Source organism: Grammomys surdaster, unplaced genomic scaffold (genome assembly GCF_004785775.1).
Source record: "Grammomys surdaster isolate TR1022 unplaced genomic scaffold, NIH_TR_1.0 237, whole genome shotgun sequence".
Taxonomy (NCBI): Eukaryota; Metazoa; Chordata; class Mammalia; order Rodentia; family Muridae; genus Grammomys; species Grammomys surdaster.
Window position 1 is genome coordinate 1,569,366 of NW_021604682.1, and position 17,615 is coordinate 1,586,980.

Consider the following 17,615-nt stretch of genomic DNA (forward strand, 5'->3'; position numbering starts at 1 on the left):
TATGTATATATTGTATATGTATACATATATGTATATATTGTATATGTATACATATATGCATATATATATTGTATATGCATACATACATATTGTATATGTATATATACATATTGTATATATATATTGTATATGTATACATACATATTGTATATATACATATATATTGTATATGTATACACACATATATTGTATATATATATATACATATTGTATATGTGTACATATATATTGTATATGTATACGTATATATGTATACATATTGTATATGTATACATATATATTGTATATGTATACATACATGTTGTATATGTATACATATATATGTATATATATTGTATATGTATATACTTTTGATAAATGTGTATAGTGTATACAAGTGATATGTGTATATTTGTGTGTGTGCATGTGTATGTGTGCATTTCTGTGTGTGCATGCACCTGCATGTGTGTAAGGGGTAAAGGAGGAGGTCAGATATTCTGCTCTGTCATTCTCTGTCTCATTTCCTTGAGATAGGATCTTTCAGAGAACTACAGGTAGGCAGGTGGCATGTACAGTGTAGTGGGTTTGGCCTAATGCTACTTGCATTCTAATGTTAATTTGGGTTCCCCCAAAACTCTTTGCTCATAAGACACTGAGGATCCCTGCCCCCAGTTAATTCTGATTGGTAAATAAAGATGCCAGCAGCCAATAGCTGGGGAGAAGAGAGATAGGCGAAGTTTAGGTTGCCCTCGATTGGGACCATGAATAATGAGGAAGGAGAGAGATGCGAGCCCCCATGACTTAGAAGAGTGTGCAGGAGAGAGACAAGAGTTGTCATGAGACAGAGAATCAAGGAGAACCCCCTGGGCTTGGGGCCAAGGGAATGTGGCCCAGAGGACTAATTGGAGTTCAGAGCAGCCAAGATGGAACATAGAAGTTAGTAAGTAGTAACTCAGAGTTATCGGTAAGAGGTAGATTCTAACAGCATGGAGGGTCGGCAACTATCTAGCTCTTGTGCTACTTAAGGCACATTAAAATATAAAGGCTGTGTGTATATCTTTCTTCTGAGAACATAAATGGTCTAAGTTGGGAAGGAAACAAACAAGATGATGCACACATATCACTCGGATACACTATACACATTTATCAAATATATATATATATATATATATATATATATATATATATACATATATATATCTCACAATTACAGATTCTCATTGGCAACTAACGAGCACCCCCAAACCTAATAGTACACACAATTCTTAGGCTGTGGTATCTTATTTAACAAGATGGCCATCAGCACATGAATGAATAAAGGAAATGTGGTTTAATCACACAATGGAATACACCTCAGCCATTTTTTAAAAAAATCATGAAATTTGCAGGTAAATGGATAGAGCTAGACAAAATTATCACCCTGAATGGGGTAACCCAGACCCCCAAAGACAAATATGGTATGTATTCACTTATACATGGATACTAGCTGTTAACTCTTCAAAAAGCAAGCTACAAGCTGTATAACCACTGAGGTTAGGTACAGAGTAAGGGATTAGGAAGGAAGGGCAAGCATCCCTAGAAAGGAGAAATAGAATAGATTTCTAGAGAAGTCTGGAAAGGGAGACCAAATTGGGAGGGGGAGGAGAGAGGCGACTAAGGGAGGGAAAATGGGGAAGATGGGTAAAAATAAGAGCCATTTGAGGTGTCATATGGAAACCTAATACAATAGAAGCTTCTTAAAATATATACGTCTATGAAAGAAATCTAAATTGGATTCACCAAATAATAGGGAAGAAAAATCCCCAATTAGATATCTCTTGCTACCCAATGAAATCTCTAGTTCCAGGAATGGGTTGCATCTCATTGAGTTGTTAGCTAAACGGGCCCCACGGAAACCCCTAAACAAGCCAGGCTATTGACAAGGGTATCAGCTGTTCTCCAGAAACTGATGGTAAGACCGTATTGCTAAAGACAACATCCTCACAACTCACTGAACACGGAGAAGTTGAGCTGGTGTCTACCTAGAGCCTTGACTCCCCCTGACCAGTGTTTGTAGTACTGGAAAATGCGCTGTACACTGCCAGACAAGAAATACAAACTCCTACCCAGCTACACACCCAGTAATGTACAACAGTGACCTGCTTGTAAGCTATGCTGGTGCAATGGTGGCACAACCACCATCTGACTGGAATTAAGAGGGACTCCATAAGATGGAATTCATGCCTGATACTGCTTGGGTGTTAAAGAACCTGAGATATTCCATGGTTATAAGGGAAACCCAAATACTAATATTCTCCTAAAGGAACATGCCAATAAAATGATTCCTAGTAGCGTACTCATAATCAGTGTCTCCCTCAGCCATCCTCAGAGAAGCTTCCTACTCCAGCAGATGGGAACAAATACAGAGATCCACAGCTGGACAGTGAGAAGAGAATGTCAGACCTTAGAACACTCCATTCTAAATGGGATGTCACCATCAAATCCCCCCCTTCAGGTTTCGGGGAACTCTGAAGTAGAGGAAGAGGGGAAGGAGGAGGGAGGGGGGAGAGAAAGAAGAAGATGAAAAGGAGGAGGGAGAGGAGGAGGAGGAGGAGGAGGAGGAGGAGGAGGAGGAAGAAAAAGAGGAAGAGAAAAAGGAAGAGATAAAAGAGGAGGAATAGGAGGAGGAAAAAGAGAAGAAAGAGGAAGAAGAGGAACAGGAAGAGGAAGAAGAGGAGGAAGAGAAGGAGTAAGAAGAGGAGGAGAGGTTGTGAGAGCCAGAGGGGGTGGAGGACACCAGGGAAGCAAGGCCTTCTAGACACAACAGGACTGACCACAGACTCCCAGAGACTGTGGCTGTATTCATAAGACCTGCACAGGGCTTGACCAGATAGGGTCCCAGTGCTGTCAGGGGAAGTGGACAAGTGACCCACCCCTAACCCATAAGCTACCTCCAATCGGTAACCACTCACAAAGGAAAGTCAGTCTTCACCGATGCCCAGCAGTAGACAGTTGAAAGAATACAAACTCATTGGTAAGTTTTTTGGAGTTTTTTTGGTTGTTGTTTTTTGTTTTGTTTTGTTTTTTTGTCTTATAATGCTTCATCCGAGCATATTTATTTATTTATTTTACCTTATAGATCTTTTCCTGATATAGTTCCTGATTTTGCTTTTATGGGTTTTCCATGTGTACAAATGTGTGTGTCAGCATCTGTATATGTTTCTTGTGTGTTTTCTTTTGCTCTTTTCTGTTTTGTTCTATTGTTTGTTTTTATTTATTATTATTATTATTTTGGATGCTTGTTTTATTCTAATGAGAGAGAAAATAAGGGTGTGGATTTGGAGAGGTGGGAAAGTGGGAGCATCTGGGAGGAACTGGGAGTGGGGGGACATAATAAAAACATACTGTGTAGAAAAAATGTATTTTCTATAAAAATAATAAATTTACGAGTGGGAAAATTAACTCATTAAAAATAAAGTAGTTAAAAAAATCTTCAGAAAAAAGGAAAAACAAAGAAAAAGAAACATTTCTAATAAAGAGGAATTTAAACAACTTGGGATTTTCTTTTGCTAAAAGAGACCATTTTGGAACAATCGCTAATATCTTACTACACTCGTAGTTTTTAGCTACGTCAATTTCCCAGTTTTGTTGTTTCCCAGGAGATCGGCAGCTTTCCTAGGAAGTATGAACTGAAATACTTGGGGATTACAGGACATCTTGTCCACTCATGAGCCTCCACGTCTAAGTTACCGGAGGTTGAGAACCTGTGGTCCCTCTTTTCTCGATCCTAACAGGCAAGAATCTGAAAACTCCTCCATCTTAAGTTCTTGTAACAATTTGTTTAATAAGTAGCCAGGATAGAATTGGCTATCGGGGTGTATGTATATATAAACAAATGTATCTAAGGTTAATATCATTAATATCACTCGGGGACATAACCTCGTAAGCATAAGAGGCCTGCTGCCAAGCCACCAGCTAATCACAGGCACACATGGAAAACACGTGCACGAACTCTTTGCACCCCGCCCGGCTTACTTACATTCCTCCGTTACAACCCAGAACCATGCCCTCCAAAAGGCCCCATCCCTCAAGGGATCCTTTAACTGCTGCCTTCTGTTTTGGTACACACTCACGATCTTTGGAACCATAAAGCTGTAGATGTCAGAGAGGACCTTGGAGATTAACAAGTCCTAGGCACTTGGAGAACAGAGAGAACAAAGTCTCTGGTACCCAGTGGTGGTCTACTGCTTCTAACCTTGCCACCTCAGGGACTGTTTAATGGAAAGGTCATTTCCAATTCTACCCGGCAGGTACTAACACTGTTCCTGGTGGTCCAGAGCACATCTGCGCTTGGCTTCTTAAGTAGTCAAGTATTAATGTGCGGCAACTCCTATTGCTTGGGAAATTCAGCTCAATAAAGGGTAAAAGTACTCACATGGCATTAGGAAAACCCGTAGCATCCAGGCCCAGCAACTGGCTTACTTGTTAACAGCCCAACAGAACAGGGAAGGCAACTTTGCTCTAACACTGACACAGGTGCTCAGGCTATAAGCCCAGATGTTTTTGGTTTTTGTTTTGTTTTTTTAGGCATAGCTACATAAGAATAAATAAGTTACTCTTTTTTTCCTCACATGGGGCTCAAAGTCCCAATACCTGTCGTCTTTCATCAGAGATGATTTCCAGGAAATAATTGTTTTAGCGGGCTCATTTATGACCCAGGTTTTACAAGGGTAGTCTTTGATAAGGCAAGTTTAAGTTGGTTGAATGATACAAAGTACTTCCCTCCTGGATCAGGTATTTGATAATTAAACTGAAGAGAAAAAATGTAAATCAGAGCTGGTTCAGAGAAAATATAAGGAAGTTACTGCCCAGTGGGCAAGGCAAAAGCAAGAGGCACCTGTGGTAAGCAGCAGTAATTACTAGTGTGACCAACTTCTTTGGTCACACCTGCTTTTTTTTTATATGTAGAATGCTCTCCAGGGATGGGTCTACACTCTTGTGGTTCTCAGGATGTGAAAGTCCCTAGGCATGTGGGATACCCTGGGCATTTTCTCACCCAGGAAATTTAAGGCATCAGGAAGTTTTGAACCTGCTAGTGCTATCAGCTGCAGTCTCTATAGGCCAGTTCCTGATTTTAGCAGCTGGCCCCAACAAGCAAACTGTGGACTCTCGAAGGCTGCAAGGCAGGGAACTCACTGAGATTGTCAATATCACACAGATGAGGAGGGAGAGGATGGAGAGATAGATCTGAAGTCTCTTCCCACCAAAGCGCTTCCTGAGATATTCTGGCATGGTCATCACCTGCAAAGACAGACAGCCACAGAATTCACCTCAAAGCCTAGTGCCTTCAGATGATTTGACATCTACTAAGTGACTACAGGCAGTTAAGCACTATTCACAACATTTTGGGGGATACAGAGGTGAGAGAGACACAATTCCTCAGCAGAGTGATGATTCTGGATTGAACTCGGGCACTGGAGACAAAATGAAAGTGTCTTCAGGCTTTGATGTTTACTATGAAGTACAACTTTGAGCAAATGATAGTCTCTGGATTCCCCTTTTCTCAAAGTAGGGGTTTTAGTTCAAAAGTATAAATAAAATACCCGCAGCATCACCAAACACTGGGACAACACTCGACAAATTTTTTTTATTGCTTTTACAAGTAATGATGCAGTACAGCAAAAATAATATAATAATATTATAATATATAATATAATATATAATATAATATATTATATTATTTATAAATAATAAATTATAATATAATTATGTAATAAATTGATTGTTGAGAATATTGTAAGTATATTAAGAATATTGTATTCATATGTATTTATATGATTCCATTTATTGAGAATAAGAGTTACATTAAATCAGCTTAGAAAACGAGCTGTAACTTTCTTTACTAAGGTAAGCGATTGCTCATCAGACATTTAGAATAAGAAATACAGCTTTCTGTGTTTATCAGAGTGATGGTCTTCATTATTTAATCTCTTCCATTATAATATATGTGAATAAGCACACATCCATTTTTATCAAAAACAAGAAGAGGAATTCTTAGCAGACCACCAACTGAGAGCAGCCCTGGAGAGACGGCAAGCTATAACCCAAACCATACTCATGTTTTGGGAAACGAGTTCTTGAACCAAGGACAGCACCTTTCGGTAGGGATATTAGGAACCAACAGCTTTGCCACCTTCTGCAGAAGTGCAAAGGAAGGACTCCTCATCCCTGTGGGTTTTCAGATAACCATCTTGGAGAAAGGCCGTCTGAACTCCTGGTGTGTGTTCACTGTGGCATCCTCAAGGCTACGTGAGGTACTGGAGCAATGTTTCCAAAGTGCAGGATGCTCATATTGGTTCTCACAGAGCTCTCTCGCCTCACCAGCGTGACGTGCACATTTTTGCAGGTATGTACTACAAGTACCAACACACACACACACACACAGACACACAGAGACACATATACACACAGATACACACACACAGACACACATACACAAACACACACAGAGACACACAGAGACACACACACAGAGACACACACACAGACACACACAGAGACACACATACAGACACAGACACACACACAGACACATACACACACAGATACACACAGACACACACATACAGACACACACATACATACATACATACATACATACAGACAGATAGACACACACACACACACACACACACACAGAGTTATACTGTTAATCCATTACTGCCCCATTCTCCATCTCTGGCTCCCCCCCGAAGTTCTTATTCCACTTATGAAGGCCTCATGCATCTTGGTCCCCAAACTTCAAGCCTTAAGATTGTTCGTGCTGCCTTTACTTCTCGAACCTGCTGACAAACACATCACAAGCAACCAAGAAGTGGCTTCCCTTCTTCCCTGTTTCCTTCCTTAAGCCTCAAAAGAGATTGCATGAACTTTTAATCATTATTTTGTTTGAGACTCCAACTCATGTAGCCCAGGCTAGCCTCAAACTTAATGGGTAGCTAAGCATGATGTTGAACTCCTGATCTTTCTGCCCATGCCTCCTGAATTCTGGTTTTACAGGCATGTGCTACCAATCCTAGCCAAGATTTCATGAACATTTGTGTGTTTGTGTGTGTGTGTATGTGTGTGTGTATGTGAATGCATGTGGAGGCCAGAGGACACCCATGGGTGTTGTCTCTAAGGCACCCTCCACCTTGCCTTTTTGAGACAGGGTCTCTTACTAGCCTGGAACTTGACGATTGGGCTAGGCTTTCTGTCTAGGAAGTCCTAGGGCATCTGCCTGTGTCTGCTTCATCAGTGGTGGATTACAAGCACACACTAGCAGGTCCAGCATTTTTACACAGGTGCTGTGGATCCAACTCACACTCTCGTGTTTGCATGGCAAGCACTTTGCTGGCTATCGTCCCAACCCCAGAGAGCATGGACTTTTGTTCAAGTCCATTGTCCACCTGAATGCCCAAGAGCAACTTCATAAAATGGGAATCTGATCATGACCCTTGAATCCTTGAAAGCCCTGTACCTCCTACTTCCAAGATGATATAGAACACTTCAAATTTTTAAAATCATATTTATTATTTATTTTTATGTGTATATGCATATATATGTCTCTGTATGTAGTCTGTATAGAGAGTATATACATAGACATATAGAGGCTATATATAGACAAATATCACACATGCACTATATATATATATATATATATATATATATATATATATATATATATATAGAGAGAGAGAGAGAGAGAGAGAGAGAATTTGTGTATGTGGAGGTCAGAGGAACACTTGTAGGGGTTGATTCTCTCCTTTTGCTGCATGGCTCCTTGGGACTGAACTCAAGTGCTCAGGCTTGGCAGCAAGTGCCTCTACCAACTGCGACATCTCTCTTTCCCAAGAATACCTTTTTAAAATGGCATCATTGTTTAAAGCGTTTTAGTCATCATGCTAAGGACATATTAACTTCATCTCGTTGTATTCTTTTTCTTTTATGTGTGTGAGTGTTTGCCTATATACGTGTCTGTGTGCTCTATGTGTGTAGTGCCTGAGGAGGTTAGGAAAGGGTGCTGGAGTCACTGGGACAGGAGCTAGGGATAGCCCTAAGTCACCTTGTGGGTGCTGAGAATCTGGGGTCTCTGCAAGAGCAGCCGGTGCTCTGAATGATCGAGCCATCTCTCCAGCCCCGAGATCGCTGTATCTTTATTAGCACATTTTAATTATGCAAAACAATGGTTTTCATTGTGGTACTTGCACATGCATCATTCTTTGACTATCTCCTCTCTATTACTCTCTCTGCCTCCCTCCCTCCCCCCACCGTCCTCAATCCTCTTCCCAGGTAAGGATACACAGGAAGCTCTCACAAACTAGACCCCGCCTCCACTGTGTCTGCAGGTGTCTCTAGTTCTCCTCGCTCTCCCCCCCACAGAACTCTACTTTAGCCTCGGTTTTAACTGACCTCCAAATACCCCAAGAAAGATTTTCAGCTTCCACGTATTTATTCCATCATACAATTTTCTTTTCTCCCCATTTACTCATTCATTCATTCATTCATTCACTTTACATCCTGATCACGGCTCCCCCCCCTCCTCTCAGTCCTCCCCTCACATGGCTCCTCCCCCTTCCCTTCTATCTGAAGAAGTCAGCCTTATCTCCCAGGACTCAAGCCAGATCACTCCTGAAGCACATCTCCTAAGACATGCCCCTGACTCCAGCTCTGCTCTCTACTCAGGAGGGAGATCTGTGTGAGAACCGATATGGGCATCCTGCTCTCTGGAAACATTGCTTACGAGCCTCCTCCTCCAGCTTTGAGGATGGTCTCTACTCAGGTCTACCACAGTGATCGTTAGGCAGGGCCACCGCTGAATTCACCTGTCAACAGGCACATTCTCTTCTATCCTGGGGGGGAACTCTATGGGCAAGGAATTTGATATTTTTTTCTTCTGTATAATATTAGCAATAGGACCAACGAGGGCCAAGTACTTAGGTTTCAAGATTTAACATAAAGAATAAGTAGATAAAGAAACACGTGACAGATATGTCAGATACTCACCTCAGCCTTGATGTAGATGGGGACAAAAAACCACCCAAGCATCAGCAGCAAGGCAAACGACTGTAACAAACCAAGAGCAACATTTAAAGATGGTTTGGCTTGTGGCCTTATGACCTCTGACCTCTGAATCTCAAGACAAACCAACAAACAGAAAAAAAAAAAAAACCCAATCACTTTTCTTAGCTAGTGAAGTAGGTAGAACCAGCAGGGTCATTACTGTCATAACATGAAGGATGTCATCTTCGAGGTTAAAGAAATTGAAGGTCAAAAGCTATATTAAAAAAAAATACCTAGATGTGCTCAACCTGAGAGTGATACACATTGGGTTATAGGTCATATTCTCCATGCCGATGGAGGTGGTCTTCGTCGTATGGTTTATGACCCCAGATCACAAGGCATATCTGACCAAGTCTGGATATGTCCTGATATTTTTGAGGTAAAATAGGGAAAAGCAACAGAACAACCTTCAGCCTTGGAAAGGCATAGGTGTTTGGAAGGGACCCAAGTGACGTCACTTCCTGAGTCCTATCTAGGGTGGCTTGTTTAAAGCCACACCATAGTCCAACTTTGTCTATCCTATCAATACACACACATACACACACACACACACACACATACACACACACACACACACACACACACACACAGTAGAAAGGATACAATAGGGCCCCGTGTGGTAGCTTAGTTGGTAAAAGCACCATCTGTACTCTCGCAGCATGCCACCTGTACGCTAGTGCAGTATGGGCAGACAGAAACATGTTCTCCATTTTTAAGAATTTAGGGTCTAGTTAAGGGACACAGATTTCTGTAAAACAGCAACAGAACACCTAGGAGGTCAGTCGTAAAGCCTCGCAGGTTTTACCTTGGCCATCTTTCAAAGCATTCACTCCTTACCACACTGCTATTGCACTGTCAGGCCTCACCTGAGTTTTTCCTCCTCCGGACACAAGCATCTGTAAACCCTCATGGTATGTACCAATAACCCCTACCGTTATCTATGGCGGATATGCTTCCTGTGCGATCTCTCTTTTTCAAAACGATTTTTTGAGAATTGTCTCATGCATACTGTAATTCAGTTAATTTCCAACTCCTCCTGTGCCTCTCACTCCTTCATGATCTATTTTATTCAGTTATTATTATTGGGGTGTGTGTGTGTACGCACGTGCGTGTGCGCGTGCACGTGCACTTGTGTACAACCTCCCCAGTCCATTTCATGTTGCTCAAATGTCTATGTGTTTGATGATGACCACTTGATATTGTTTAACCCACCAAGAAAGAAAAGCCACAGGGAAACATATTGACACACAATGATCTTTCAATATGGCAAATGCTTCTGTCTCTGTCCTCTCCACACCACAGTTAGCACACGTTCGTCTGTCCCACTTGGTCATAAGTCGTGAAAATAGGAGATAACGCTGTTCCTGTCATTTATTTATTCATTTTGAGACAGGGTCTCTATATAGCCTGGCTGGCCTGGAACTTACTAAGTAAACCAGATTATCCTGAACTCACAGAAATCTGTTTGCCTCTGCCTTTCTGCCTCTCTCTCTCTGCCTCTCTCTCTCTCTCTCTCTCTCTCTGCCTCTCTCTCTGCCTCTCTCTCTCTCTGCCTCTCTCTCTGCCTCTCTCTGCCTCTCTCTGCCTCTCTCTGCCTCTCCTCTGCCTCTCCTCTGCCTCTCCTCTGCCTCTCCTCTGCCTCTCTCTGCCTCTCTCTGCCTCTCTCTGTCTCTGTCTCTCTCTGCCTCTCTCTCTCTGCCTCTCTCTCTCTGCCTCTCTCTGCCTCCCTGTCGCTCTATCCCTTACTCTCTGGCTTTGCCTATGTCCCTGTCCCTGTCCCTGCCTCTAACTTTGCCCCTAACCTTGCCCCTACCCCTGGCCCTGGCCCTGGCCCTGCCTCTGCCCTTCCAGTTCTGGGGTTAAAGTCCCAAATGCCTGACCTAGATATTAATCTTCCCTTGAGTCTATGGTGTGCACGAACACGTGTGGAGGCCCAAGGCTGATGTTGAGAATCTTCCTCAATTGCCCACACCTTATTCTCTGAAGCAGGGGCTCTCAGTCGACCTGAAAGCTCACAGACTAGTCTCACTGGCCAGTTTGCCAAATCCCTTGTCTCTGCCACTGAGGCTGGAACGACAGGTGGGCTGCCATGTCTCCGCAGTGTTCACATGGCTTCTGGGGATCTGAACTCGAGTCCCCTTGCCGGTGTGGCAAGCATATCCGCTCTGGAGCATTTCCCCAGCATACTTCTGTTTGCTTTATTCCTTGCGTCTGGTTCAAGAATGGAAACACTGTGTGACATCTCAGAAAGCTCAAGAGTCACAGGGACCACGTGAAAGTGGGGCTTGAGCTGTACATAAGTGACATCCTGGTGGGAATGACTACCTAGGAAAAGAATGAGGCCACGGAAGCGCTCAAGGACAAACGAAGATCGGACTGCGTGAGGGGAAATTACAAACCAGAACAAAATGGGCAAATCCAATATTGACTCCCAGCAAAAACCTAGATACATTTTGTTGAAAATACCCAGACGTGGATTTGACTCAAAAGAACAAAGATATTTTCTGTCACTCACATGTGATTCAAACGCCGTGACGGCGATTCCTGAAGCCGCGCCTGTCCCAGCCAGGCCCACGAAGTGGCCACTGCCGATGTTGCTGGCAAAGAGAGAGGCGCCCATCTGCAAGGCAAGCGATCAAACTTAGGCAGTGGTTCTCAACCTTCCTAAGGCTGCGACCCTGTAATACACTCCCTTGTGCTGTGGTGACCCCCCCCCCAAGCCATACAATTATTTCGTTGCTACTTCCCTAACTGTAGTTTTGCTACTGTTAAGAATTGTAATGGGAATATCTGAGATGCAAGATATCTGATGTACGACACACACACACCCCCTGTGGGGGTTGTGACCCACAGGTTGAGAACCACTAAAGTTAGATTTAAAAGACTCCTTGGAAACAGGTAGGTGTTGGAATGTATAGGTCCCACTTCTTGCTGCCAAAGCAATAAACATCTGTGCATCCGGAAAAACTAGTCTGTTACCGGTTATTCTGTGGCTCATGAGCCAAGAACACGGTTCACACTGAGAAGAATTAAAAATGTTTTTTGTTTGTCGGTTGGTTTGTTGTATCTGAAGAATAAGATGCACAAACTTGCAACTAGGTGGAAATTAAAATTCAGGTATGTATTCTTGCACTGGTACACAGTGTCTAGTTTCCTATGCCACAGTGTATTGACTACAGCTGCCCCATGTAGCAGTGGTATCGTTCTGTGTTCATGATAGACTGACCTCTAAGGCACAAAGTGCCTTTTTACAGGAAAACCTGTAGAGCAGACCTTAGGGGGACACCTAGTGTATCCCTAAGGATACCTTAGTGTATCCTCCGTGGGTTCTGAGTAGAGCCTCAGACTTCCAGATCTCCTACCAGCACGTGATCTAGAGTCGGTGACAGACTCCAAAGTTTCATCAGAGGGATCTCTCTCTCTTCTCACAACCGTTGCCCCTGTTTCTGATGTTAAATTTCAGGGGCCAAGAGAGCGCTCTTCAATGGGCAGAGACTAGCTCTAGCCCTGAGATCCTGAGGTGCTTTCTTTGCTTTTTTTTTTCATCCCTTTTTACAAGTATTCTTTGTAAGAAGGTGTTTGGGGTCAGGGAAGGATGGAGCCAGTTTGCATCTCTAGGATTAGTTGAAGATTCCTTGTTTACAAAAAAAAAAAAAAAAGAATAGCAAGAAGCCAATGCTTTGTTGACTGTGCACCAAGTAAAATCATTTCTACCATCCTCGCTAGATTGCTGATTCCATTTCCCTTTATGGTATCTAGACAAAACAGAGCATCTGTTGAAGGAGCATTTACTGAGCACTCTCTGTATACTGAATCTAACCCCAATACTTTCTAGGTTCATGTAGGCATATGCTGACTCTACCACAGTGAAACATCTGGCTGAGGAAGCCAGGCACCAAACCTCAGAAGAACAAATCTTGCAGGCAACCGTCCAAGAGAATCACTATAAACATCACCGCAGTGAGCCGAGCCTGCAATCAGTAAGTGTGCAGAACAGAACAGGATGTTCAAGGCGGATCGATCAGGGAGTAAACTGGAGGAGATAATCTCCCAGACAGGAGCAGGGTTATCTCAGGATTGGGAGCAGAAAAGGAATTCAGGGATTTAATCGATGTTAAGAAGGGTTTTCATGAGAACAAAGGAGAGGCGTGTGAAATTGAACTGATTTGATAGGTCTGCAGAGGCCAGGCTAAAGCTGTTTACAACTCATATTGTATGACCTTTCTGGAATCCTAGGTTGCAGTCTTAAAGTGGAAGACCTAAGGGAGAGAGAGGAGAGGGGGGAGGGGGAGGGGAGGGGAGGGGAAGAGAGGAAGAGAAGAAGGATGGAAGGAAGGAAGGAAGGAAGGAAGGAAGAAAGAAAGAAAGAAAGAAAGAAAGATGTCAGGCATCCCTGCTGCCATCATGACTTCTCAATCAATATGTATTCCCAGAAACCTCTGACCTACTTACTGGCCACCAAGTCATAGAGCGACCTGCCAGAAAGAAGCCTCCAACAGTGCTTCGGTTCGTCTTCAGCATTGCCTGGACAGAAAAGAAACCATTGGAAGGTTAGAAACCACAGCTGAGCCCAAGTTCAGGGAAACCTCTGCAAGCTGCTCCACACAGCAGGCTAAACATTGATATTTCAGCAGTCCCCCCAACTCTTACCCAGAGACATGCCTTTCTAGATTGAATAGTGCAACATCAGTTTTTGATCGACATACAAGTAATGGTTTTAATAATAACTCAGATGAAGGACTTCAAGAAATTACACGCGAGAACCCAAGATTTAATTCAGTTTAGGAAAGCAGAATCCCGCATCTTGAAAGCTGTTTTTGGAAGAAAAGTTTGAGCCTCAAACTTGATATTAAAGGGAAAGAATAAACAGAATACAAATGGTCTAAACTTCCCACTCGGTAATCGGGAACATGACTAGATAGCCAAGAGAAGCCAGTAAATTAAGATAAGATATTTGTGGTTTTGATATCGGGTGCTGGGCACGGCAAGCACAGGGAGCACCCAGCCCTGGCTGTGTTCAAATGATGGTCTTACTTAGAGAATGAATTCATTCAGTACAATTATCATTCATGTCACACACAGGCAACGTTTCCAGGCAGAAAGACAATGATACTTGGAGAAACATTGTCTCAGTTCATCATTCCACTGGTCCAGTATGACATGTCTTCCCCCTTGTAATCTTAGCGCCCACCCAGAAACCTCACTGGGCTCCTACATACCCACACTCCAACAGCCATGACCACCACAAAATAGATGACAATGACAGAGATGTCAGCAGCATTATTGATGTTGTCCGACAGTGAAGACAGGTCTGAGCTTCCAGGGCTGGTACTGACACTTGCTGTGCTGGCCATGGCTATAGGCAGCACTGTCTCCATGGTAGGCATTGACACTTCTTTATATATAGGTCCTAAGTTAATGATCAGCCTCGGGTAGGTGGGGAAAGAGAGCAGAGGTGGCTTCTGTGTACCGGAGACCTTTAAACCGTTTGCTCCTGTATGTTAAGGCTCTCCCTTTAAGGTGACTAGTGCCAGCTTCAGTGGAATTGGAAAATCAAGGAGAGAGGTCAGAGCTGAGGATGAACACTGGAGGTAGACAAAAGAGAATTGGCCACCGGTACAAAGATGTGCAAAGAAGAGATTAAGGAAAATGCAGGAAGTGAGAAGAGAGAACAAACAGGACAGAGTCAGGCGGCATAGACGATAGAAGTTCCTTATCAGACAGATGAAATTCCTGGGTAAACTTGTCCACTGAAACTGAGGTTACCCAGAAGAGGTTGTCTAAGTCATAGGCTACATCAAGACCCCCACAACCTGTGCAGAAAGGGCATGCAGCTCTGCTGTACCATATGCAGAAGAATGTGGGCGGGGCCGTGAGGTGGGCGGGGCCGTGAGGTGGGCGGGTCAGAAGCTTTGAAGAGTGGATCAGGATCCAGGCTTCTTGGAAGACACCTGGAATGTGGCTGATTTACCCAGTGACACTCCATTGGAGAGCAAGTGACTCTTTCTCAGCAGCTATTATGATTAGGTGATCTTTATTTATTTTTTTATATCCTACCTCTTCTTTTCAGTGCTGAGATTTTTGTCTAGTTCAAACCGTGCAGGTCTTGTGTGTGTAGTCAGTCTTTGAAGACTTGGTTTACGATATTGATTTGGGATTCCTCTCCCTCATCTATATATACCTAGAACTGAAAGATTTGCTGTTGTTTCATGGTTTCCCACATTTTCTGTATGTTCCTTTCCTGTGGGGTTTTTTAATTTAATTTTTTAAATATTTCCTGCTTATTTGGTCTAGACCTTGTCTACTTTGTCTTCGAGTTCTGACAGTCTATCTTCTGCCTAATTGACTCTCCTTCTAGAACTTTCCTTTGAGATTTACAGTTGAGCGGTAGGGTTTTTCAGTCCCGTCTTTATTTTGGCTCGAGTCCCCTTCAGCATTTTAGTCTCCTTACTGAGTGCTGTTCACTAGCCCCGCATGGTCTTTGTCATTTCCATCATCAGCCTTAGTGTTTTGTGCAGGAATTGAAACTCCAACTAAGACAAGTATGTATGTATACAATATATCCATGTTGTGCTAGATGAACGTAGGTGTGTCTATGTGTATATGACTTATATTTACACAGGTCAGGTGTCAATATTAAGGATCTGTCTCTATAACTCTCCACCTTATCTTTCAATCAGGACCCTTCAGGGAACCAGGCACTCACTATTTCAACTGAATTAGCTGGATAACAAGATATGGAATCCTCTCACCTCTGCCTCGCGGAGCTCAGTGTATTCACACTGCCATGCCTAGCTTTTTCCTGGGTGCTGGACACCCATAATCAGATGTTCATGTTTGTACAGCGTGTTCCTTCGAGGCAGGGTCCTTCCCGAGTTTGGAGCCTACCGTTTTGGCTAGGCTGATGGTCAGTGAGCTCTGGGGGATCTGCCTATCTCTGCCTCTCCAGTACTAGGACTACAGGCACGGAACCTGGCTTTTCAGGGATTGTTGGGTTTCTGATCTCAGGTTTTTTATAAATTTGTGGCGGGCATTTTACAGAGTGGCTCACCCTGAAGAAATATCTCACTTGGCCACGACTGAGATAATATTTTGGAGCCTCACATCTGTATTTAACATAATAATCTCAATATTTCCCAAGGTTTGGACATATCTTCAGGCTCTTTGTGTTCCATAAAGGGGGGTGTGTGACTCAGTTATTATTTTCCTATTCCCCACCTCTTAGCCATGCCTACACTCTTCACAGTTATGAAGAATATTACCATGATGCAAAGGATTATGGTCACTGAGAGCCACCTTGGAATTTAAATGAACAACACGGTGCCTATTTGGGAAAACACAGTGACCTAAAGATTCCATACCAATAAAAATGTGTCTTCCGTTCATCAGAAAAGATTGCTTGTATTTCCTTTGCTTGCTTGCTTGCTTGCTTGCTTGCTTTATTTATTTATTTATTTATTTATTTATTTATTTATTCAATGTGAAGAGGACATTGGGTCCCATTACAGATGGTTGTGAACCAACATGTGGTTGCTGGGAATTGAACTTGTGACCTCCGGAAGAGCAGCCAGCGCCCTTAACTCCTGAGCCATCTCTCCAGTCCTCCTTTGCTCTTCATAGTAAAGAAAAAAAAGGTAAAAAAAAATCTCAAGGAGAAACCTCAACAGTAGTTATTTTCATCTCACTTAGAAATTAAGATTTTTTCCAAACAACATATTTCCAAATATTGAGAAGGGGCTTGATTTTGCAATTGTCTCAGAGGGTCCAAGATGGGAGCATGCTTCTCCAAGACCTTCTTTATTAAAGACATTGCTACATCCAATGACAACAGCTCAATGATCACATCTTGGCTCAGTTCCACCTCATCATCCAGGGAACTTCTGGACTATCTTACAGCAAATCCACCCACGGGAACAGGATGCAGTTTCGGAAGTCTGCAAGGAGACTGGCAGCATGTACGAAAGTGATACAGGAGAGTGACAAATCTGCTGAATGTCCTCCTGGTCTTTTTCTCAGAAGTGCCTCCTTCCATCTCTTCTAACCTATCAAAGTTTTTCTTGAAAACCGCAGACATCAAGCACAGAAAAGAGGATTCATATATCCATGGCTTGCCTGTGTACAGAACATGCCTGATCATCCCCGGCATCACCATGAGGAACATGGGCAGCAGCTTCAGGTAGCCACACATGATGCAGGGAGCCTTCATGAGGGACATCTTCTTGCCACATAAGCAGCGCTGTACAATAACCCACCGGGGAAACACAACATTATTAGTGCAACAGTCTGCTAGTGACTTTAAAGAGGGTGAGAATACATATTGGAAATCAAAAATCATATTGTTGGAACTGGAGGGATGGCTCGGTGATAATGAACATGTGTTGCTCTTGTGTAGAATCTAGGTTCAGTTCCCAGCAGCCATGTGGTGGCTCACCACCACCTATGACTCCAGTTCCAGGGGAAATGGGCACTCTCTTCTAACCTCCAAGGTGCCAGCCATGCATATATTGCAATACATACAGGAAGGTAAAACATCTGTAGTCATATGACTATACATA

General features: G+C 43.0%; 1 protein-coding gene across 2 annotated transcripts in view; it reads right to left on the minus strand.

Moving 5' to 3' along the window:
• Positions 1-14,484, minus strand: part of LOC114626532 (solute carrier family 5 member 4A) — a 41,980-nt gene extending 27,496 nt beyond the window's left edge. The window contains exons 1-5 of one of the 2 annotated variants that reach the window (XM_028773952.1): positions 14,280-14,484; positions 13,513-13,584; positions 11,576-11,680; positions 9,004-9,063; positions 5,155-5,259 (exon numbers count right to left, since the gene is read on the minus strand). In XM_028773952.1, coding sequence (XP_028629785.1) covers positions 5,155-5,259; positions 9,004-9,063; positions 11,576-11,680; positions 13,513-13,584; positions 14,280-14,447 — 510 coding nt within the window. In that variant the 5' untranslated portion in view covers positions 14,448-14,484. The remainder of the gene's footprint in view (positions 1-5,154; positions 5,260-9,003; positions 9,064-11,575; positions 11,681-13,512; positions 13,585-14,279) is intronic. The other variant, XM_028773953.1, reaches the window with a different exon arrangement.
• Between the last annotated feature and the right edge of the window lie 3,131 nt (positions 14,485-17,615).